At 41.4% G+C, this 23881-nt stretch overlaps 2 protein-coding genes across 4 annotated transcripts in view; one reads left to right on the forward strand and one right to left on the reverse strand.

The window, feature by feature from the left end:
• The window catches only part of ppwd1 (peptidylprolyl isomerase domain and WD repeat containing 1), a 30482-nt gene extending 24440 nt beyond the window's left edge, over positions 1-6042 (forward strand). The window contains exons 8-11 of one of the 2 annotated variants that reach the window (XM_055635091.1): positions 2426-2607; positions 3060-3141; positions 4332-4514; positions 5798-6042. In XM_055635091.1, the coding sequence (XP_055491066.1) occupies positions 2426-2607; positions 3060-3141; positions 4332-4514; positions 5798-5941 (591 nt within the window). In that variant the 3' untranslated portion in view covers positions 5942-6042. The remainder of the gene's footprint in view (positions 1-2425; positions 2608-3059; positions 3142-4331; positions 4515-5797) is intronic. The other variant, XM_055635098.1, reaches the window with a different exon arrangement.
• Positions 6043-10769: 4727 nt separating this feature from the next.
• trim23 (tripartite motif containing 23) overlaps positions 10770-23881 on the reverse strand; it is a 43288-nt gene continuing 30176 nt past the window's right edge. The window contains exons 8-11 of one of the 2 annotated variants that reach the window (XM_055635118.1): positions 23073-23202; positions 13802-13912; positions 12958-13079; positions 10770-11769 (exon numbers count right to left, since the gene is read on the reverse strand). In XM_055635118.1, coding sequence (XP_055491093.1) covers positions 11590-11769; positions 12958-13079; positions 13802-13912; positions 23073-23202 — 543 coding nt within the window. In that variant the 3' untranslated portion in view covers positions 10770-11589. Of the gene's footprint in view, positions 11770-12957; positions 13083-13801; positions 13913-23072; positions 23203-23881 lie in introns of both variants that reach the window. The other variant, XM_055635109.1, reaches the window with a different exon arrangement.

A 23881-nucleotide genomic window follows, 5' to 3' on the forward strand; every position in this document is an offset into this window, starting at 1 on the left:
CTTTTTTATAAGTCTTAATAGTGCAAGCATTTCTTTCCTAAGTTTCTGCACGTGCCGTCAGGATAGGCAAGGTAGGTACTGCCTACCCTGACTAAAAGTATAAAATGGTAATTATTAAATATAAATAGTAAAGGCACTGGGAGAATTATGCCTACCTAAGAGATCTCTCTCTTATCTCTTACCTAAGAGATCTCTTAGGTAAGAGATATGCCTACCTACGATCTCTCTCTTAGGTAGGCATAATTCTCCGTGCCTTTCATCCGCAGTACATGTAATACACAAAGGTATGTGCAGCTCACGTGCCGTCGATGCTGCTTCAAGCCGACAGTGACAAGGGGAGCTGAAATTCGGCCTTTGCACCGCAGCGTACTGCGCATGCGCAGCGCAAGTTTCTTGGCGGGGTTTTCAAACATGGATTGTCATTATCTTAAGAGTATCTTAAGAAACAAAGAGAGAAGAATAGAGTTTGTTGTGCAAATAATGTGGTAAGTACATTTCTTTGAGCTATATGTTTTTAAATGCCGTATTTCTTGGAAGACGTTATTTTTTACCCATAAAAAAGGCACAAAAATTTACCTTCGTCTTGGAGGCCGAACGTTGGGTTGTTAGGCAAGAAAGATAGACCTAGCTGTCCGTCAGTACAGCAACATCAAGAACGAAGTTGCTATACTGAGGGATAGCCAAGTCTATTCCTCATTGCTTGTAGCTGATGGGAAGCGGCTACAAGAGGGATGCGGCTGTAAACGGACAGCGCCGCTGGGGGGGAGGGGGGTGGAATTCCTTTCACAGCGTGTGTGGAGTCTGGCCAGGGGTAAAGTGGTGGGGAGGGCAGGAGCGTTGAGAACAGGCACGTGCCGTCAGGGTAGGCATGGCAGGCACTGCCTACCCTGACTAAAATTATGAAATGGCTATTAATCATATAACCATATAACAATTACAGCACGGAAACAGGTCATCTCGGCACTACAAGTCCGTGCTGAACACTTATTCTCCCCTAGTCCCATCTACCTGCACTCAGACCATAACCCTCCATTCCTTTCCCATCCATATACCTATCCAATTTATTTTAAATGATGAAATCGAACCTGCCTCCACCACTTCCACTGGAAGCTCATTCCACACAGCTACCACTCTCTGAGTAAAGAAGTTCCCCCTCATGTTACCCCTAAACTTCTGTCCCTTAATTCTGAAGTAATTTCCTCTTGTTTGAATCTTCCCTACTCGCAATGGGAAAAGCTTATCCATGTCAACTCTGTCTATCCCTCTCATCATTTTAAAGACCTCTATCAAGCCCCCCTTAACATTCTGCGCTCCAAAGAATAAAGATCTAACTTATTCAACCTTTCTCTGTAACTTAGTTGCTGAAACCCAGGCAACATTCTAGTAAATCTCCTCTGTACTCGCTCTATTTCGTTGACATCCTTCCTATAATTGGACGATCAAAATTGTACACCATACTCCAGAATTGGTCTCACCAATGCCTTGTACAATTTTAACATTACATCCCATCTTCTATACTCAATGCTCTGATTTATAAAGGTCAGCACACCAAAAGTTTTCTTTACTACCCTATCCACATGAGATTCCACCTTCAGGGAACCATGCAGTTATTCTTAGATCCCTCTGTTCAACTGCATTCCTCAATTCGCTACCATTTACCATGTACGTCCTATTTTGATTTGTCCTGCCAAGTTGTAGCACCTCACACTTATCAGCATTAAACTCCATCTGCCATATTTCAGCCCATTTTTCCAAATGGCCTAAATCTCTCTGTAGACTCTGGGAAATTCTATGTCCCGCCAGCCTTTTTCAAAATTTAGCAACTCAAAATGGGGGTGCGTCTTAAACGCAGGAGCGTCTTCATTGCCGGGAAATACGGTACTTTATTAAGAGATATGGTTTTTGAAGACAAATTACTTTATAAAAGTCGACTGCCATCTTACATGCGCGGTTTAAGATTTTTTTTTGAAGCCGACTGACTGCCTACCCTGAATAATTACTCACGGCACGTGCCTGGTTCATGGATATTCATTCCCATGTTATGATGTTTGGGCAGTGCTTGAAGAATCTTTTATGGTGGATTATGAAGCTCTGGTTTTGGGAGACATAATTTAAAATCAATATTAACATTAATTTGCATACACTTATTATCAAATATTGATGCTGTGATTTTAAAATTTAATCTTATAAGGCAACAAAATAACATCTATTCTGTGACATTCAAATGGTTGAGCCATTAGTTTAACAAATAAGCACTAATCACCAGTTGTCTGTGTTTTGAGGCTTGATTAGTAGGACTGGAGGTTAAATATTCTTGGATATTCAAAAAAAAAACCTTAACAGTAGGAGGAGTTCTGGACATTTACCTCTTTTTAAATGTGTTGGTATCTAAGATGTATTCTTTTCTGATTTTAATTATGTAAAGTTTACAAAGAGGGAGCCAGAAGATACAAAGAGCGCTGAGTCTGATCGAGATGTTTTCAATGAGAAACCTTCCAAAGAGGAGGTCATGGCAGCCACTCAGGCCGATGGTCCCAAGCGAGTCTCAGACAGTGCAGTCATCCACACAACTATGGGAGATGTCCATGTCAAACTCTTCCCTGTTGAGTAAGTTTATGGGGTACTCAAATACATTTTAGTGAAATGTGAAACTGAGAATGTTTGTGCTTTACAAAGAAAGCTAAATACAACTGAATACAGCTCTTGTGTAAAGTGTTACTAAGTTCAAAGTTTAAGGATTCATGCATGATTCTATTCTAATTTAATTTGAAACAAATGATGGAGCAATGAAGGACTGCGTAATCAATCAAAAACGTTTCTTCATTTACAAATAGTTATTTTCTTTTTAAGATTTGGCGTATCTTGCCCAGTACAATTTATATTATATCATATATCATTATATTTAATCATCTCAAATAAATAAAATTGACTTTTACACTTTGGGGGTGAGATGGGTTGGGGTTAGGTTATGAACGTAAATTTTGAGATTTTTCTTTTTCCTTCTCACTGTACTCCCGCTGGTAAAATTAACCAGTACTTTTTAATTTTTTTAAAATTAGGTGTCCAAAAACTGTAGAGAATTTCTGTGTGCACAGCAGGAATGGATATTTCAATGGCCACATTTTTCACCGTATCATTAAGGTATTTTTGTCTACTGCTCTTGGTATTATTGTTTAGGAAAATGAGATTGTTTATTTCATTTTAATGAGTAAAGTATTTATTGATATAGAACTTTCTGCAAGCTAGATTCTTTCTAAGGTTTTTTTCCAGATCTGAGAATTCCTTTTTTTTAAAGTTGTTGGGGAATAATTTAACTAAGCATAATTTAACCTGAATTAGAGTGTAAGTATTGAATGTTGGCATGACTTTATTGGCCGATCGAATAGTGAAAGGCCTGGATGGAGTGGATGTGGAGAGGATGTTTCCACTGGTGGAGAGTCTAGGACTAGAGGTCATAGCCCCCAGAATTAAAGGGTTCCTTTAGGAAATGAGGCGAGCAGGAATTTCTTTAGTCAGAGGGTGGTGAATGTGGAATTCATTGCCACAGAAGGTTGTGGAGGCCAAGTCAATGGATATTTTTAAGGTGTTGATAGATAGATTCTTGATTAGTACAGGTTCTGGGGAGAAGGCAGGAGAATGAGGTTAGGAAGGAGAGATACATCAGCCAAAATTGAATGGCAGAGTAGACTTCATAGGCCTAATTCTGCTCCTATCACTTATGAACATGATTTGTACAGTTAAACTATATGATATTTTTAAATGTTTAAGAAGGAACTGCAGATGCTGGAAAATTGAAGGTAGATTAAAAATGCTGGAGAAACTCAGTGGGCGAGGCAGCATCTATGGAGCGAAGGAAATAGGCAACGTTTCAGGTCTGAAGAATGGTTTCGACCCGAAATGTTGATGTTTTTAAATGGTGTGGACAATACAAAGATTACTGAGGAACCATCTTTGTTCGCAAAGTTTGGGGATCCAAGAATTGGTGCAATTTCAGGTACATTGCAGAAACAGAAAGGGAAGTGGGAGTTTGCTGCTGTAGTTCCTTGAGCCATATAAATTTTAAACCACCAGAATGGGTGGTCGAAAGTTAAATAAAAACAGAAGCCTTTTTGGAAATAAAGTTCCATTTTGAATTTTGCTGCTTCAAAAGAAGACCAATCTTTACATTCGAGTATCTGGAATAAAACTCAACGGTAGCAAACTTTGTAATCGGATTAATTTATTGGTTAAAGTGATATCAATCTCATTATGTAAAGCTTTGAGTTAAAAATGTAGTGCAAGTGAAAGGCATATTATACGTATCCACAATTTGATTTGTACATCTTTTGTAGGGTTTCATGATTCAAATTGGAGACCCAACTGGGACCGGGATGGGAGGAGAAAGTATTTGGGGAGGAGAATTCGAAGATGAATTTCACCCAACATTAAGGCATGATCGACCGTATACTCTAAGCATGGCCAATGCAGGTGCGAACAGTAATGGATCACAGTTCTTTATTACTGTTGTACCTACAGTAAGTTTTTAAAGTTTCTTTTATTTGTTGTTATTCAGAATTGAATGTGGACAATAGACAATAGGTGCAGGAGTAGGCCATTCGGCCCTTCGAGCCAGCACCGCCATTCAATGTGATTGCATCTATCTCATTATCCAGTTCTATTTATCTGCATAACCAACTTCAAATATGATGAAACAGTAAATATTCAATTTGGAAAAACATTAGCCTGTGGGGCAAATACACTCTGAATGTAAACTATATTTCTTAATTTAAAATGACCAAAACCAGTTGTATAACATGTATATAACTTGCTTTACAATTTCAGTGCTTCAGAGAAGATTCCGGCTCTAATGCTTGTCTGCTCCAACTCAACCAAATTCTATAAGTACAATAAAAATTAGTTTTAAAGAGTAGACTTTAGAGGAAAGCCTAAGCCACGTCTGAACAAACAGTGTGCCAAACTGAAGGATCTTTCTTTAAGTGCAACATTGAAATCCAATGTAAAGCCTGGGGATTTACTGTTTCATCATATTTGAAGTTGGTTATGCAGATAAATAGAACTGGATAATGAGTAGGAAGGAACTGCAGATGCTGGCTTACACCAAAGATAGACACAAAATGCTGGAGTAACTCAGTGGGACTGGCAGCATCTCTGGAGAGCAGGAATGGCTGATGTTTTGGGTCGAGACATTTGTTCAGCCTGAAGATGCGTCTCCACCTGAAATCTCACCCATTCCTTCTCTCCAGCGATGCTGCCTGTTACTCCATAATTTTGTGTATATGAAGTGGATAATGAGGCGTATCATAGATTTGATACCTGTTGAATTCTGTGAAGAGGTATCTTGTACAGTTGTAAATAAGAATAGTCATTTTTTTCTGACATATACTTGTAGGTTTTACAAACATAATTTGAAGTGGCCATTGTTGGGGCAGAAATTTAGAGGCCATTATAGTAGCTTTGCTGTCTGTTAAGGGCTTTTTCAATTGATTAGGGCGCAGCTTGCTCTGGTGACTCATTTGACCATGTGTCATAGCCTTTGCTGAAGGCCTTAGAGTCGCACAGGACCAAAACTGGCAGATGTAAGAGCAATATAGCACGTTCAAAACTGGTTCTGTCCTTCCTCCCACCCCAAGCTCTCTGACCTCTTCTATCAAATTGACCATGTCTGTCTGGGACTCCAAACTATGATTTGTAAATCTTTGTCACGCTGAATTGGGTCATTTTCTGTTGTGAAGTATTAATGCAGAATTTAAGAAAATATACTTTTGGAAAATATTCATCTTTGTTTTAATATTTTCAGCCATGGCTTGATAACAAACACACAGTTTTTGGTCGTGTGACAAAAGGAATGGAAGTGGTCCAGAGGATTGCTAATGTGAAGTGTAATCCAAAAACAGATAAACCCTATGAAGATATCAGCATTATCAATATTACTGTAAAATAAACGTGCCATTTTAACAAGAAAATATTGCGAGCATGCTTCAATATTGTAAAAGTAATTTTGTAATCTTTTTTAGTCAAAATAAATTTTGTTACAAAAATAAATATTTTTGTGTATGAATCAGTCGCATCATTGGACGGCGATGTAGTGCCTCTGCCATTTCAGTGATTTTCATGAGATCAGGTACATCGTTAACCTTCAGAATTAAATGCAAACATTTCAAATCTTTTGCTTTTAAAAAGTTACATTCCGTGTTCAACTATGCAAGTCAGGCAACCAGCTGCAACTATACCTTAATCCTTAAAAAGGACGTACCTTTAGAAAGGAGATGAGGAGGAATTTCTCTAATCTGTGGAATTCATTGCTACAGACGGATGTGGAGGCCAAGTCATTGGGTATCTTTAAGATGGAGATTGACAGAATCTGTATTAGCAAGGGTGAAGGGGAGTAAGGAGGAGAATGGGGCTGAGAAGGAAAGGTAGATTAGACATGATTGAATGGTGGAGTAGCCTCGATGGTCCGGATGGCGTAATTCTGCTCCTATAATTAATGAACAGGTAGGTGTTGGTACTAGCATGAAAAAAAAATGCATTATTTGTACCCACTCCCGTTCCCATACTGCCTCAGGCTATTTCTCTGGCATGGCAAGAGGCAAAAATAATAGGGTAACCTTTATCCCAGAGTGGAAATGTCAAAGACTAGAGGACGTAGCTTGAAGGTGAGAGTGGCAAAGAATAAAGGAGAAGAATGGGGCCAGTTTTCTACACGGTGGGTGGTGGGAGGATGGTGTTGCCATGGGTGGTGGTGATGGCAGATATGATTTTTAGATAGGCACCTGGATATGCAAGGATATGGATCATGTGCAGGCAGATTAAGTTGGTTTATCTTGGCATCATATTTAGCACACATATTGTGGACTGAAAGCCTGTTCCTGTGCTGTATTGTTCAATTATTATATTATTTTTCTTGGGCTGTAGGTGTCTAATATATTTAGACCACTGTAGGATCATTTTGTGTAATTATCTTTCCTCTAAATTATAGTATGCTTAATACAGTTTTAAGAGAATCATTTAATTAATTTGGAAAAGTAGATGGACAGGTCAAATTAATGCAATGAACCAATTTAAACCAGTTTTGTTTGGCCTTCACAAGTGCAAACCTCAGTGGCTGGTTGTAACATGCCTGTAAATGACAAACAAAAATGACAAATGTGCAATTCTTTAGATGACATAAGAGGAAATGATAGCAAATGTAAAATACTGTCAGAAAATGGTTGTTGAGAGCAATTAAATTAATCTTGAATGTAAGGGAGTACAATGATGGTAACACTAGGATGAGTAACAGGTCAAAATGTCCTTCAGCACTTATCAAATGCAGTTAAACAAGAGATTAGGTTAAGAAATAATCCTTGCAGCAAAGATGCAACTATGCTAGTTGGCAAGACCAAATAAAAAAAATTAAAAAGTACAACAAACAAATTGCAAACAGAAACTCAGCATACAGGCAACATCTATGGAGGGAAATGGATGCATGATCTTTCTGGTTGGGACCCGTTTCGTTTTATTTTCTTTTGCTCAAGACGTCTGCATCTTCCGTCGTTTGGATCTCCAAAAAAAACCTGCAAATGCAGGAAAGCTGAAATAAAAACAGAAAATGGTTGAAAAACCCAGCAGCTCAGGCAAAAACTGTTACTGCTTTGAGCCCAGGACTTTTTCTATCAGAATTAAGAAAGAAAAAACAAATTTGTTTTCAATAGCAGCAAAGATGGGGTAGGGGTGCGTAACTAGAGAGAAGGTGTTGAGAGGGTGAAACCGAATTTTAAGGAAAAAGATGGGCAGAATTGTAGTGGAGTGAATGCTGTAGGTTTCTATGAGTGAGGGCAAGTACATATTTTTTCATTAAGTATGTTCTACATTTTAGTAGTCAAAGCTATAACATTTATTTTAGCTAGAATCCTTTCGAGAAACAGCGTGGAAAGAGGCTGTGGGAGGAAACCGAAGATCTTGGAGAAAACTCACGCAGGTCACGGGGAGAACGCACAAACTTCGTACAGACATCACCCGTAGTCGGGTTTGAACCCGTGTCTTCAGCGCTGCATTCATTGTAAGGCAGCAACTCTACCGCTGCACCACCTTGACCGCCCCGAGAATTGTAAGGTAGAATTGTTGCCTTACAGCGCCAGGGACCCGGATTCGATACTGATCATGAGTGCTCTCTGTTCGGAGTTTGTACGTTCTCCCTGTGAAGAAGAGTTTCGGCCCAAAACTTTGCATATTTCCTTCGCTCCATAGATGCTGCTGCACCCGCTGAGTTTCTCCAGCATTTTTGTGTACGTTCGATTTTCCAGCATCTGCTGTTCCTTCTTAAACTCCCTGTGACTGTGTGGGTTTTCTCTGAGTGCTCTGGTTTCCTCCCACACTCCAAAGACATACAGGTCACTAGGTTAATTAGCTTCTGTAAATTGTCCCTACCCTAGTGTATAGGATAGTATTAGTGTACAGGGTATTCACTTATCGGCGTGGGCTGAAGGGCTTGCATCCGCATTGTATCTCTAAAGTCTAAATTTATTTCAATGAGAGGATGGTTAAACGCACCGCCCAAGTGGGTGTTGGAAGCAGAAACTCTCACAGTTAAATATCTAGATGAAACCTAGAAGGCCATAGACCAAATGCTGGTAAATACAATTAGTATAGATGGGTTAGCATAACACAGTCCAAAAAGCCTGCTTCAGTAACTCAAATAAGTAAGTATAGCAAATAGGATCAGATTATACTTTGTTAAGCTGGGGGGGATGTGTGTAGCAATCTAGAGTAACTAAATTGGGCAAACAAGATGACGTAGCAATAGCCAGTTCTGCTAAAAATATTGAATCGTCCAATTTTCCAGAATTCGTGATCCCAGAAGGCTGTAATATGGTCAGATAGATGTAATGTTCCTCCAAGGTGAACCAAAGTGCAGGCAACCAAAAATTCAGGGTCACTCCTGCAGCCTCAATGCATGTGCTCTGCAAAGTGATCACAGCATCAATGTCTGGATTCGACACGGTGCAACAAATAAAAACTGTTTACCACATCAGTTATACAGCATGGAAACCAGTCCTTCCACCCAACTCATCCATGCCAACTAAACAGCCCCATCTGTGCTCATCCCACATGTCTGCATTTGGCCCATATATCCCTCTAAATCTTTCATATCCTTGTACATGTCCTACTGTTTTTTTAATGTCTTTGTAGCTGCCTTGGCTATTTCCTGTGGCAGCTTGTTCTATATGCCCACCATTCTATGTGAAATACTGTAGTTTCCTTTCGCCTTATATCCTCTAGTTCTTGATTCCCCTACTCTGGGTAATGGGATGTACATTCACCCTATTTATTCCCAATTCTCTCACAATTTTATACTTCTTAGGCCCCCTTCGGTCATGGCTGACCATCACCATGGGTGTATCCAGGGTGCTACTCCCTATATGGAGGACGCCAGTACGTGACTTAACGTGGGGAGACTGGTGCACAGACAGCCACCCCAGTCCTTGACGGATCTGGGTCAAGATCCAGTGGCATGGAGTCCAAGACGACCGGAGACCCTTTTCTGCTGCAGCCTTCATCCGCCTTCCCAGCCATTGTGACGCTCCACTAAAGTCAGTCATCGTCTTCTGCCTGTTCCATCGTTGAGATCTTGGTTATATTGCTCTTTGTCAGAGACCTCCCCCTCACCATCCATGGGTGGCCCTACCAGGAGTATAGCTCCAGGCATCATCGCTCTCAGAATCTCAGGTCCACCCATGCATCTCTTCCACAACAAGGTGACAATCCACAGAATATGTTATACACCTCTAAGATAACCCCTTAGCCTCCTGTGCTCCAAGGAATAAAGTCCTAGCCTGCTCAATCTCCCTCTATAACTCAGGCCCTCAACTCCTGGCAACATGCTTGCAAATCGTCTCCAAACCCTGCAGTCTGAAGAAGGGTTTCGGCCCGAAACGTTGCCTATTTCCTTCGCTCCATAGATGCTGCTGCACCTGCTGAGTTTCTCCAGCTTTTTTGTGTAACCCCCGTCTCCAAAACCTTTCTTGTTTCACAGAATCTTTCCTACCACAAAGTGACCTAAACTGAGCACAATACTACAGATGCAACCTCGTCAACATCTTCCACATCGGCAGCAATAACATCACACTGGATGGAAGAAATGCCTGTTTCATGTTGATGGGAACTTGGTTAAAATATTTTAGGGCAGAACTACAACTACTCAGTAGGCAAACAAAATTAACTTCTTATGAAGAAGGGTTTCGGCCCGAAACGTTACCTATTTCCTTCGCTCCATAGATGCTGCTGCACCCGCTGAGTTTCACCAGCATTTTTGTGCACCTTCGATTTGCCAGCATCTGCAGTTCCTTCTTGAACACTAACTTCTTCTGATGTTCAAATCACAATGAAAGGACAAATCAAATCCTGTCTGTGTCCTGCAAATTTGTTAGCGAGATTGACCTAGTTTCACAACCAAGGGACAGTTTAGCTTTCAGCAGTTGAATATTTTGACCTTAAAAGGACGTATTTATTATATAGTAAAAAACACCTGGGAATATTTGAAATTTAGACTTCATACTTATTGCGCAAGTCAGCTCAACATTTAGCAGTGACAATATAGCATCGTCCCTTAAAAATTACTTTAAAACTCTCCAGTCATCATCTCCTGGTTTTGAGTTTGCAGCACAATTCAGACTCAAAACTGTAAACCTCACGACTCGAGTTGCACAGCTGTGTTTGATTTCACCAAATGTGAAAGACAGATTATCCGCACCTCTGCCAGCCAAGAAAAATACAAGTGAGAAACAAGGTTTTGGTCCAAAAAATCTGGTAACTTTTTAATTTGACTTTGGCAAACTGTTTAGTAAATGCAACAATTAAATATCCATGCTGTACATCTTTTAAAAGGCCTGGGACTGTAATTTATTCAAAAATTCCCCATTTGATGTTGCCAACTGGCTGCAAATACACAGCCAGTAATGTGATTGCCCTGGTCTCAAAGTTCAGAGCTGTCACAAACCATGATTTTTTTTAAAAATATACAAATACAGCTGCTGAGGAATTCAGTTGAGCAAAGGGGGCTGATTTTGCAATTCTCAATTGAATACAATTTGACAGAATAAAATGTTCTTACCAAACCTGCTTTTTAATTATAATGCAAATTAAGTTAAGCTTATTACAAAGCCAATGATGTTCAGGCTGCTCATTTTTGTGCACACTATATTCAATATAAATTGATAGTTACAGGTAATTAACAGATGTCATTTACAGTTCAGTTTCATAGCTCGTTAATGCATAATACAATCTACAATGGTAATGTAGTGAAATTAATTTTTGTGAAGACACTTTGCAATAAATATGTTCAAAACTTTTACAGCACTATAAATCAAAACTAAATTTTTAAATAGTAAGTGCTTAAGAGACAACATACTAACCCACAAAGCCACAAGAAAATTAACTGCATTAAAAAAAACGTAAATTAATTTTCGAAGAACTTGCCTTCTCAATCACATTGTTTATACATTTCTAGTCTGTTGGAATTCAAAATGGAGTTACATTTCTCCAAATCTACAGATGTTACAGACACATGCAAAGCAGCTATATACAGGTAGACCTTATTGTGCTACAAGATTAAGCTACATCCAGTACACCTGCAGCCACTAATTGTCTTGAGAGCCAGTCTAATCCTTCATGTAGTCCCAAGCCACTCTGAGCATCACAGCCTTGAATATGCCAGCTGCGACCACAGCACAGCTTGTGCAGACTGAGTAACTGCGTCATCTCTTCTATTGTTAATACTCCGGTCACATCCTGTTAAACAAATTTCAACAAATAACTAATCCATCCACCCATCAATTCAATCTTATTTCTCGAGAGATATTTCAATACAGAGTACAATATTTAATGCTCAACTGTCTTGGTTTTAAGTGAAACCCAATGAAGTTTCTCAGAAGGTTACTCTGTTCACAAGTTGCAGCTGAAGAAACTAATATAGGTAGATTTTAACCTTAAGAGGCTCGAATGCAAACTGAACTCAAGCTACAGGATTAACCTTGGCCCAAAGGAATGTTTGAGATCTAAAGGACTATGGCAAACACCTGTTTGTTCTTTAAAATTTCTTATTTGACCTTTCTGGTTACATTTATTCCCCAAAGAAATTGTTCTTTTAGTCAAACGGATGCTCATTCATTTCACGTTTTCTGACCACTTTACCCATTTTTTTTTGGCATTTCAGACAATGTTCATTTGGTCACCCACAGAGAAGTTCATGGAATAGAGAGATATGGATCATGTACAGGCTGACAAGATCAGTTTAACTTGGCATTATGTTCCATCACTAGTTAAAATATGGTACATAATATAAATGGAAGCTGCCAGGTCTCGTCAGTACTGCTATGTGGCAAGGCAAAGTTGTCGATTATCTCTGTTGTCTTCCTACACCAAACCCATCTCCCTCAATTGCCCACATTAAAAATGAACAAATCTCTATCTTGAATACATTCACCACCAAGTCTTCCCTTGAGTATTGACATTCAAAGATTTATCACCTCGTGTAAAGAAATTTCTTATTTTCCCTGAAAGACGGTTGGCTTTAGACACCCCAACAAAGGCAAATATCGACCCTGAATCTACTTTATGGGCTGCCTGACCCGCTGAGTTACTCCAGTATTATGTGTCTATCTTGGGTATAAACCAGCATCTGCAGTTCCTTCCTACACTACTTTATGGGTAAATCTGCTGCCCCATAAAACTTTGTACATTTCAATTGGATCATTTGTCATTCTCCTTTATTTCATCCATCGCAAGTACCTCCTTTCTTGAGTATGGAGTCATACATGTACACCATATTCCAGAAGTGGTCTCACCAAGGCCCCATGGAATTGGAGAAGAGTACTCTAGTGCTCAAATCTTCTTACAGCAAAGACCAACCTATCATTTGCGGCCAATACTGGTGAAACAGGAGCCTCAAATGATCAAGCAGTTTGACAACTAACATACCTGTTTATTGGCAAAGATGAGGAGTAAAGCATCCCGTAACTCCTTTTCAGCCAACAACTTGGCCAATTCACTGTGTGCTTCCATTAATCGGTCCCTGTTGCTGCTATCAATTACAAATACAACTGCTGCAGGAATTGAAAAAAATGAATCAAACATTTGTAAATAGTTTATGATGTCTAACAAAGCTACTAATGAAGTGTTATTTTATTAGAATTGATGATCTAACAACTATTTAAAAAAGGTGTCTCTGTTCTTCATCTCATTTTTCCGTCAGATCCGAATTTTTTTATTCAATATTTTTTAAACACTTGAATGTCTCCGAGCATGATTCAATCCGATTGCTGAGTCAAATTACTGTTTAGCTGCTCAAGCATTAAAAACCTCACAAAGGGTGGCATGGAAATGGATCCAATTACCTTTCAGAGCTATTCAAAAGCCATGGAAAATGTTTGGTAGCTAATTCATAAAGCCAGTACTGTTCATTTGGCAAATATATCTCTGTTTTCAGACATTTGGACATATACAGGGATAAGAAGGAGAAAGGATATGGGCCAAATGCAGGTAAATGGGACAAGCCCAGAATGCCAACTTGGTCAACATGGAAAAGTTGAATCAAAGTGTCTGGCTCAATGACTCTATTACTAAAATTTGGGCCAAAATATTTTCTTAGCAAAATCCAATAGACCCACTTTAGTGCAATAAATCCAATAAAAAAGGAAATAAATCTTTAACATCGAAAATCACTACCAGTACCAAGCACTTCAGTGTTTACCCAGTATAGCACAATTATTCAGATGATATTAATAAATCAGAATGTTCGACACCAACATAGATAATGTCGAACCTTGTGTGTTGAGGTAATAATGTTTCCAGAGCGGTCTCAGTTTATGTTTGCCTCCGACATCCCAAATAGTAAACTTGAGGTTTTTGTATTCTACAGTTTCCACATTAAAACCTGCAAAGAGGGAAAAAAAGTACTAATTTCACAATTTGCATTTTTGTCAAGATTGTCAGTCTTAAAACTAAAATCATAATTTTTAGAAATGTATGCTTTAATTTGGACGGATAAGAGTTTATAAATAAATACAAGAGGAAAAAGCACACATATTGACATTCTGCTTATTTAGCTGTAACAGATGCAAAACTACAAAAGTAGAGATGAGAGAGTCAAGCAATATGTCATCAATTGCAGCACACCCCTAATCTCAGAATTTTCATATAATATTATTTTAGCTAAAGCACACTAATTATCAGATCTAGAAGGTACAATAAAACATACAAAAGGAAGATAATGCCCACTGCAAACTCCATTCCCTAATCCCAAATTCCATCTTCACTGGTTATGGGAAGATGAAATATAATTTTTCTTTCATGTTGATTCTGAATGTTTAAATGCCTTCCTTCACCATACAACAGTAAAAGTAAATCAACTTTTCCCCTGTATCAGTTCATACTGTTAAAATAAATATTATGCATACGATTATTAGCTGTAAACCTTGATTATCGATGACGCTAAATCCTAAAAAGTAAACTTGAGGCTTTTGTGTTCCACAGCTGACTGGCAGCTCAATGGTCCGAGGTTTCCATTTTTCAAATGTGATCAAGAGGGAGGCAAAATAAGTGGATGGGTTGCACTACCAATCAAAAAGACCGTCACAGCAGCACTCAGTGAGGACATATTGGAGGGTTTGTCCATTGAGGCAATATGGGTAGAGCTTATAAATAAGAACATCCAGGCACTTTAATGGGATTGCACCATAGGCCCTCTAATAGCAAACAGGAAATAGTGGAACAATATGTAGATAGATTACCAAAAGATGCCATAGCAACAGGGTTATTTTGGTGGGTGACTAACTTCCCTAATATTGAATGGGATTTGCTCAGGGCCAAAGGCTTAGATCGGGCAGAATTCAAGGTTGCTTAAAACAGTTTGCGGAAAGTCCAACCCAGAAGGGAATATACTGGACCATGTGTTGGAATATGAACATGGCCTGGTGACTGGTGCTTACATTTTAATAGCAGTTTGGGGATAGTGATTACATCTGCATAAGTTTTAAGATTGTTTGGAATAGGGAGAAGGCTCGCCTTTTATAGGAAAGTACTAATTTGAACAAAGGCAAAATACAACATTATTAGGCAGGAGCTGGGGAGGGTATACTGGGAGCAGATATTGGACGTCCACATCTGACACATGGTAGTCATTTAAAGGCTAGTTGATCGAAGTTCAGAACCAGCATGTTCCAGTAAGGAGGAGATATAAGGATGGCAAAGTATGGAACCATTGATGACCAGAGAAGTTGTAAATTTGGTCAAAAGTGAAAAGAAAACGCATGGAATCAGACAGGGCCTTTGAGGAATATAAAGAAAGGAGGAGAGAACTCAAGCAGGTAATTGAGTATAAGGGCCAAAAGATTATTTTGGCGAGTCAAATGAAAGAAAATCAGAGGGATCTTGGTGTCCATAACTCCCTGTTCAATCTATAAAGATTATGTGGCTAGTGTTGAGATTTGTATTTGGATGAGAACTGAATGCCGTTTCTTCAAAACCTATAGACTATATACTCAGAAATGAGTTTGTATAGAACATAAAACAGTACAGTACAGCACAGGAACATGGCCCTTTGGTCAACAATGTCTTGCCAAACAGCAAGACAAACTAATTTTTCTGGATGACTATAGTCCTTGTTGAATGAATGAATAATGAATGAATGAACAAATGAATAAGTTTATTGGCCAAGTATTCACATACAAGGAATTTGCCTTGGTGTTGAGTTGTGATTGGCAAGTTGGAACTGAGGAATGCTAACTTGAGTAGTTCCTACGCACAGATACTCGGTGCAATCTTGTCATAACCAACACGTTTTTGAGAGAAAAAAAACGACACAGCCTTCAATCCAGGTACGTCCATTTGTATCTTGCCAATGTCCATGTGAGTGATTGCAAAGGTCTGTATCACCCATGTCATAATTCATGACTATTGAACTGACAACTGTTTAATCCACTTTGTCACCACCATATCCTGGTCCAAAAACACTGACGTTTTGCAAGCAACCTGATGACTTCCAACCACCAGAACGTGCACTATCTACAGCATATGTGAACTGTCCCAAACTCTATCATGCTGACTCTCCTGCTGTCCCTTTTGAAATCATAAAGTCAGCTTCTCTAACTTTTCCTTTTTGGACCACCTCCTAGACTCGATTCCTCCATTAGTTTTGCTGTCTTTCTTTTTGTACTCTGCTTTCTGCATTAGGAAATAGCAGAAGCTGATTAATTGCAAATGCAGTGTTCTTGGCTGTAAAATTCCATCGAAAGAGTGCAAGAGTTGGAGCAATTCACTGATAACTCAGGCATGCATCGGTTCTTCAGCTCCATCACGTTTTTGAGAGAGAGATGGAGGGTAGCCAATGTAACTCCACTTTTTAAGAAAGGAGGGAGAGAGAAAATGGAGAATTATAGCCCAGTTAGCCGTACATCAGTAGTGGGGAAGATGCTGAAGTTGATTATTAAAGATGTTACAGCAGCGCATTTGGAAAGCAGTGACAGGATCGGTCAAAGTCATCATGGATTTATGAAATGAAATCATGCTTGACTAATCTTCTGGAATATTTTTTGAGGATGTAACAAGTAGAATGGATAAGGGAGAGCCAGTGGATTTGGTGTATCTGGATTTTCAAAATGCCTTTGACAAGGTCCCACACAAGAGATTAGTGTGCAAAATTAGAGCACATAGTATTGGGGATAGGGTACTGGCATGGATAGAGAACTGGTTGGCAGACAGAAAGCAAACAGTAGGAATTAACGGGTCCTTTTCAGAATGGCAGGCGGTGACTGGTGGGGTGCCGTAAGGCTCGGTGCTAGAACCCCAGTTATTTACAATATATATTAACGATTTAGACGAATGTAACATCTCCAAGTTTGCGGATGACACAAAGCTGGGTGGCAGGGTGAGCTGCGAGGAGGATGCTATGAGGCTGCAGGGTGACTTGGATAGGTTGGATGAGTGGGAATGGGCAGACGCAGTATAATGTGGATAAATGTGAGTTACATACATCGAGCACCCTCACCCTGAACACATGATCCAGGGCTCGAAATTAACGGTTGCCCGGGTGCCATTGACCACTCAAAGCGCCGCTGGGCAACTAAACACCGAGGCATTTTGCCCGGCTTGGCAACCAGATATTGATTTGTACCGAAGATAGACACAAAAAACTGGAGTAACTCCGCGGGTCAGGCAGCATCTATGGAGAAAAGGAACGCGACGTTTTGTGTCGGCGGTGACGGCTGTATTGCGTGAGAAAGATACTAGGTGCGCGGTGACGAAGGGTCGCAGCGAATGACTGGTCCCGCACAGCGGCAGCAGCGGCCGCGATAGTGGCTCCATCTCTTCCTCCCCCCGCACCCCACCCGCCCTGATAAGGGCCGCTGCCTGCAAATCCACTACCCAGCGCTTTAAAAAAAACTCTCCCGCACGCCGAGGCCGGGAGGAGGGAGGAGGGGGGAGGCCTCGGCATGCGGGAGGGTTTGTTTTGAAAGCGGTTATCCCGTTAGCGGGTTTGCAAGCAGTGGCCGCTATCAGGAAGGAGTTGGTTGTGGAACCGCTACCGCGGCTGCTGCGGCTGCTGTGCGGGACCCATCATTCGCTCTGACACTTCTGAAGCAGCTGCACCAAAGATACTATAGCTATAGGATCTTTGAGCTGCACCGCTCGGCACCGTTGGCTGGCGGAGGAGGGAGGCGGCGGTGGGAGGAATTCCCAACCTCCCCAGGCCTCGCCCCCCTTCTCTCCGAGGACTCTCTCTCTCTTGTACTCCCCCCCTCCACCCCCCCCCCCCCCCACCTTTAGCCTGGGACCCCTCCTCTACATCCCACACTAATACCCATTCCTGCCTCTATTCGGGCCTCGCTGACATCCCCTGTGCTCCCTTCCCCATCATCCCCCCCCCCCCCCCCAAATCTACTCATCCTGCGCTGATCACCCTAGCCACCTCGCATTAATTCTCCTGCCGCCATACCCCCCCCCCCCCCCCCACATCCGTTCTACACTGGTTCCTCAATTCACCCTGTACTTACCCCTTTCCCATCCATCCTGCACTTCTCCTCCATCCATTCTGTACCGATTCCCCCATCCATCCTGTACTAATCCACGCATTCATCCCGTACTGACCCACCCTCCATTTACCCTGCACCTTCCCCTCATTCATCCTGTAGTGATCCCCTCATTCATCCTGCAGTGATCCCCTATTCATCCTGCACACACCCTGTCTCACACTATACTCCCCCCCCCCCTCCCATTGATCCTGTGCTGATCTCCCTCCCACCCCCCCCCCCCCCATCCATCCTGTACTGATGCTTCCATTCAAGAAGAATGGGAGGAACAGTCTGAAGAAGGGTCTCGACCCGAAACGTTGCCCATTTCCTTCGCTCCATAGATGCTGCCTCCCCGCTGAGTTTCTCCAGCACTTTTGTCTACCCCCATCCATCCCGTACTGAACCCCCCCCCCCCCATTCAACACCACTGACATCCCCCGTGCTCTCCCCTCACAATTTTACCTACTCCAACCAACACGTACTAATTCACCTGCCTCAATCCATCCATTCTGCACCGACTGCCTTCTAACCCCCCCGCCATCTATCCACCCCGCACTGATTCACACACACCCCCTTCCCTGACCCTATTGTCCTGGAAATGTCTTCAGAGCGAATATTGACTATGTTTGATAACGGAATGCAATCAAATGTGTTTTAATTCCCAATGTTATTATTTGTTTTAATTAAATTGTGAACACGTGAAACATTAACACCGCAGTGTTCGATTGTCACTGCTACCGTTGACACGTTATTACAGAATTCATTTTAACGGCTCTTAATATGGAGTATCAGCACTGTAGTTATTTAATGAGCAACATTCACAACTATACGTACGCATATATGTTACCATGGTCCAGGATTTATTGACACAGGTTGATCATAATCTGAATAATCCAACCAGACATTTTTGTTTGGAAGTGGAAAGAACTAATAGAAATTGCATTCATTGCAATGTGTGAAAAGAGTTGAGATACTGTCTTATAATTTTGCTGCATGTCATTGTGGGATATATCATGTCTTGATTGGTGAGAGTTTAGTTTGTGACTTTATTTGAAGCAGAAATAATATGTGAATGCTCATTGAGTATAATTCCGACTGGTCCGAGCACATTATCGCACGCATCATGCAAGCCATCTTAAATGACCACCTAAACTGTCATTTGGCAACCTAAAAAGCTGCCAAGGTTGCCCGGCTGGCAACAGGGAAAAAAGGTTAAGCGATCCCCCCAGGGTTGCGTCCTCAGCCCCCGACTGTACTCCCTGTATACACATGACTGTGTGGCCAGGTTCAGCTCCAATTCCAGAATCAAGTTTGCTGATGACACTGTGGTGGTGGGCCTGATCTCCGATAACAATGAGAAGGCCTACCGGGATGAGGTGGCTGATCTGGTGTCCAGGAGAACAGCCTCCTCTTGAATGTCATAAAAACTAAGGAGCTGATTGTGGACTTTAGAAGGGCACGACATCTGAGGAGTATTTGAGAACACTGGAGATAAATTGGGCTACTGTGGATAGGGTGAGCTGCTTTAAATACCTGGGAGTCCACATCACAGAGGATCTGACATGGACATCACACGCTGCCGCTCTGGTGAGTAAGACAAGGCAGCGCCTTTACCACCTCAGGCAGCTGAGAAAATTCAGAGTCTCTCTGAGGATCCTTCAGCGCTTCTACTCAGGGGATGTAGAAAGCATCTTGTCCGCAACATCACAATCTGGTTTGGGAACTGCTCTGCCTAGGACAAGAAGGCTCTGCAGAGAATAGTGCATTCGGCCAAACACACTATGGGAACCACACTCGCCCCCCTGCAGGACCTATACATCAGAAGGTGCAGATCCAGAGCCAGCAACATAATGAAGGACCCCTACAACCCCAGCAATGGACTGTTCCAGCTGCTACGGTCAGGCAAACGCCTCCGCTGTCATGCTGTGAAAACAGGGAGGATGAGACAGAGTTTCTACCCATAGGCCATCAGGACTGTACACTCTTATCTCAACAGGGACTCAATTACTGTACAAATTTACTGTTGTGTTGTGTCTTTTTAAAAGTGCTGTTTTTTTCTCTAATATGTAAATACTGATTCTGTTCTGTTCTATTCTGTTCTGTAGCTTTTTTCACAATCTGCAGGCATTATCACTTTCATTTCACTGCACATCTTGTATATGTATGTGACAAATAAAGTTGACCTGATTTGAGGTATCCACTTTGGTGGCAAGAACAGGAAGGCAGATTATTATCTGAATGGTGTCAGACTAGGAAAAGGCGAGGTACAAGGAGACCAGGGTGTGTTTGTACATCAGTCACTGAAAGTAAGCATGCAGGTACAGCAGGCAGTGAAGAAAGCTAACGGCATGTTGGCTGGCCTTCATTGCGAGAGGTTTTGAGTTTCAGAGCAAGGTGGTCCTCCTGCAGTTGTACAGGGCACCTGGAGTATTGTGTGCAATTTTGGTCTCCTTTGAGGAAGGACATTATTGTTATTGAGGGAGTGCAGCGTAGGTTCACCAGGTTAATTCCTGGGATGGCGGGACTGACATATGATGAAAGAACGTGTCGACTGGGCTTGCATTCACTGGAATTTAGAAGGATCAGAGGGGATCTTATAGAAACATATAACATTCTTAAAGGATTGGACAGGCTCGATACAGGAAAAATGTTCCTGATGTTGGGGTAGTCCAGAACCAGCAGTTAAAGTTTAAGAATACGGGTAGGCAATTTAGGACTGAAATGAGGAAAATCTTTTTCACCCAGAGTGTTGTGAATCTGTGGAATTCTCTGCCACAGAAGGCAGTGGAGGCCAATTCACTAGATGTTTTCAAGAGAGTTAGATTTAGCTTTAGGGGTAAAGGAATCAAGGATATGGGGGGAAAAGCAGGAAAGGGGTACTGATTTTAGATGATCAACCATAATCATAGTGAATGGTGGTGCTGGCTCAAAAGGCTGAATTGCCTACTCCTGCACCTATTTTCCTATGTTTCTAAAGTGGAAACACATGTAGAATGAATGGCAAAGAAGGCCTATATCTAATCTAATCTAATCTAAACTAGTGTGCTTGCTTTCATATGTCAGGGCATTGTGTATAAGAGCCAGAAAGTCACAATGCAGCTTGATAGGACTTTGGCTTGGCCACATTTGGAGTATTACGTGCAATTCTGGTCACCCCATTACATGATGGATTTGTAGGCTTTGGAAAGGGTGCAGAGGTGGTTTTTCAGAATGATGACTGAATTAGGGGTTATGAAGGAGAGAATGGACAGACTTGGATTGTCTGGAACACTGGAGTTTGTCGGGAGGCCTGGTAGATATGTGTATAAAATGAGGAGAGGTCTAGAACCTTTATCCCAGGATGGAAAAATCAAATACTAGAGGGCATGCCTTATGGTGAGGGGGGGCAAAGTGTAAAGGACATGTGCAGGGCAATTGTTTTTATATATTGAGGGTAGTGTGTGCCTAAAACATGCTGCCAGAGGTAGTGGTAGAGGCAGATACGATAGTGGCATTGAAGAGATTTTTGGATTACTTTATGGATATGCAGGGGATTATGGAATACTAGACCAAGTGCAGACCCGTTGGGTCTGCTCCCCCAATGGTGTGATCCCCCAACCCAATATTCCACCATGCACCCGTCTCCTCCAATGGAACTGAAGCCGTTCCCAAATGTAAGATTCCAGCACTCCCCTGCCTCCCTCAGCAGTGGATTAAAAAAAAAATCCAATTGCACCTTCCCTGCCTGCTGCAGCAGTGAAAAGTTCAGAGTGTTCCTGTCTTGCAACTTTGTTTCGAAGTGTGTTGGAAGCTGATAGGAAGGAGCAGCCGTCAACGAATCAAAAGGCAGCCGGTCGGATGGCACGAGAGTTTTATATATTAACTAGACCAAGTGCAGACCCGTTGGGTCTGCTCCCCCAATGGTGTGATTCCCCCAACCCAATATTCCACCATGCACCCGTCTCCTCCAATGGAACTGAAGCCGTTGCCAAATGTAAGTTTCCAGCACTCCCCTGCCTTCCTCAATTGCACCTCCCCTGCCTGCTGCAGCAGTGAAAAGTTCAGTGTTCCTGTCTTGCAACTTTGTTTCGAAGTGTGTTGGAAGCTGATAGGAAGGAGCAGCCGTCAACGAATCAAAAGGCAGGAAGGGATCCGTACTGCAAGCGGACGGATGGATTTGAGTTTTATATATTAATAGATTAATAGATAGATAGATAGATGTGCAGGCAGATTTGCATCATGTTCGGCATGGACATTATGGAGATGGCGGTCTCTGGTTAGACACCGACTTCGGGAGCTCCAACCACGGGACCTTCGACCACCCCGGCGCGGGAACTTCGATCGCCCAGACTGCGGATGGCTCGACTGCCCCGACCGCAGGAGAAAAATGAGGAAAGAAGATCAGACTTTTTTGCTTACCAACACAGTGAGGAATGTGGGGAATCTGCCGCGGTGGATGTTTGTTAACTTATGTAGTTGTGTGTCGTTTTTTTTTTTAGTATGGCTCTATGGTAATACGAATATCACTACTTTAATTGGTACATGTGACAATAAAATACCTTTGAAACCTTTGACATTGTGGGCCAAAGAGCCTATTCTTGTGCTTTACTATTCTACATTCTGTAACCACTTTCTTCAACCTTCATAAAAATAAATTAATCTAATTATTGGCTCCTAAATCAGGCCCTACTCGAGCACTAAAGTTTCAAAATTACCATAACGGTTTTCAAATCTCTCCATGTCCTCACCTCTTTCCTACTTACAATGTTTGGAGATAACCATTTTCCATCAATTCTAGAATCATACACATCTCCAAGATTGCAGCACTGGATACATTTTTAGCATCAAAGCCCTAAGTTCTGGAATTCCCTCCAATTTTTTTCCAGCTGTAACGTCTAAATAAGCTATTGGACCAATGGAGCAAGTAAATATTATTTGCCCACTTAGAGCACAAAAGTAATTGTTAAAACTTAATTATATTAAAAATGCTATACAAATGCAATATCTCTTATTAACACACTTGGTCTTATGATCCTTTATAATTACCTATCGTAGGAATAGGCTGCATAAATTCATCCTGCTTCAATTTGAAAAGAATAGTTGTTTTGCCTGATCCATCCAGTCCTAAAGTAACAACACGTATCTCCATTTTGGGTCCAATATGAACACGGTTATCCTATTGAGGAAAAAAAATTGCATTTAGTTTTACCTTAAAACTAATAAATATCAAAAGTTTATTTGATAATTTTTCATTCACTACTTATCATACCGCAGGGTTCTGTACAGCAGCCACAGCTTTATAAAACACCATGTAAGGAACCTTCAAAAAAATTGTTATACCACCTACAGATTCAGCAGCCTTTAGGTAGGCTTTTGTCCCCCAAAGAGCAAAGTACTGGCAGTCCCCTGGTTACAAAAGCTCCAATTTACAAATTTTTGCCACAGCATGGAAACAGGCCTTGCAGATCAAGATGGCCATCAAAGCTCGTCCTATTTGCATTAGGGTCACAACATTTTTTTTAATTACTTTTTGAATAATGTTTTGGAATGAGCCTTCCTTAACCTTCCAGTGCAGTCAGAACCTGACTTTACAACTGCTGAGGATGTGGGGGCCCCAGCTTTACCAGGTATTTGCCAGTGATTTGAGCTGCTGTCTGGAAATGAAAGCTGATATGGGGTTGTACTTACTCTTTTATGGGATCGAGTTAAGTATTTATCTGGATATTTGGGAGACACCAGGATGGATTTGCTAGTTGCTGCAGGCATCTAGCAGTTGGGAACGGGACATTTCCACACACGTCTTTCCCTACCCACCGAGCTGCAACAATTGTGTGCTGGGTCAAGTCTAGCAGAGC

This window comes from Leucoraja erinacea, chromosome 1 (genome assembly GCF_028641065.1).
Source record: "Leucoraja erinacea ecotype New England chromosome 1, Leri_hhj_1, whole genome shotgun sequence".
NCBI classification, from domain to species: Eukaryota; Metazoa; Chordata; class Chondrichthyes; order Rajiformes; family Rajidae; genus Leucoraja; species Leucoraja erinaceus.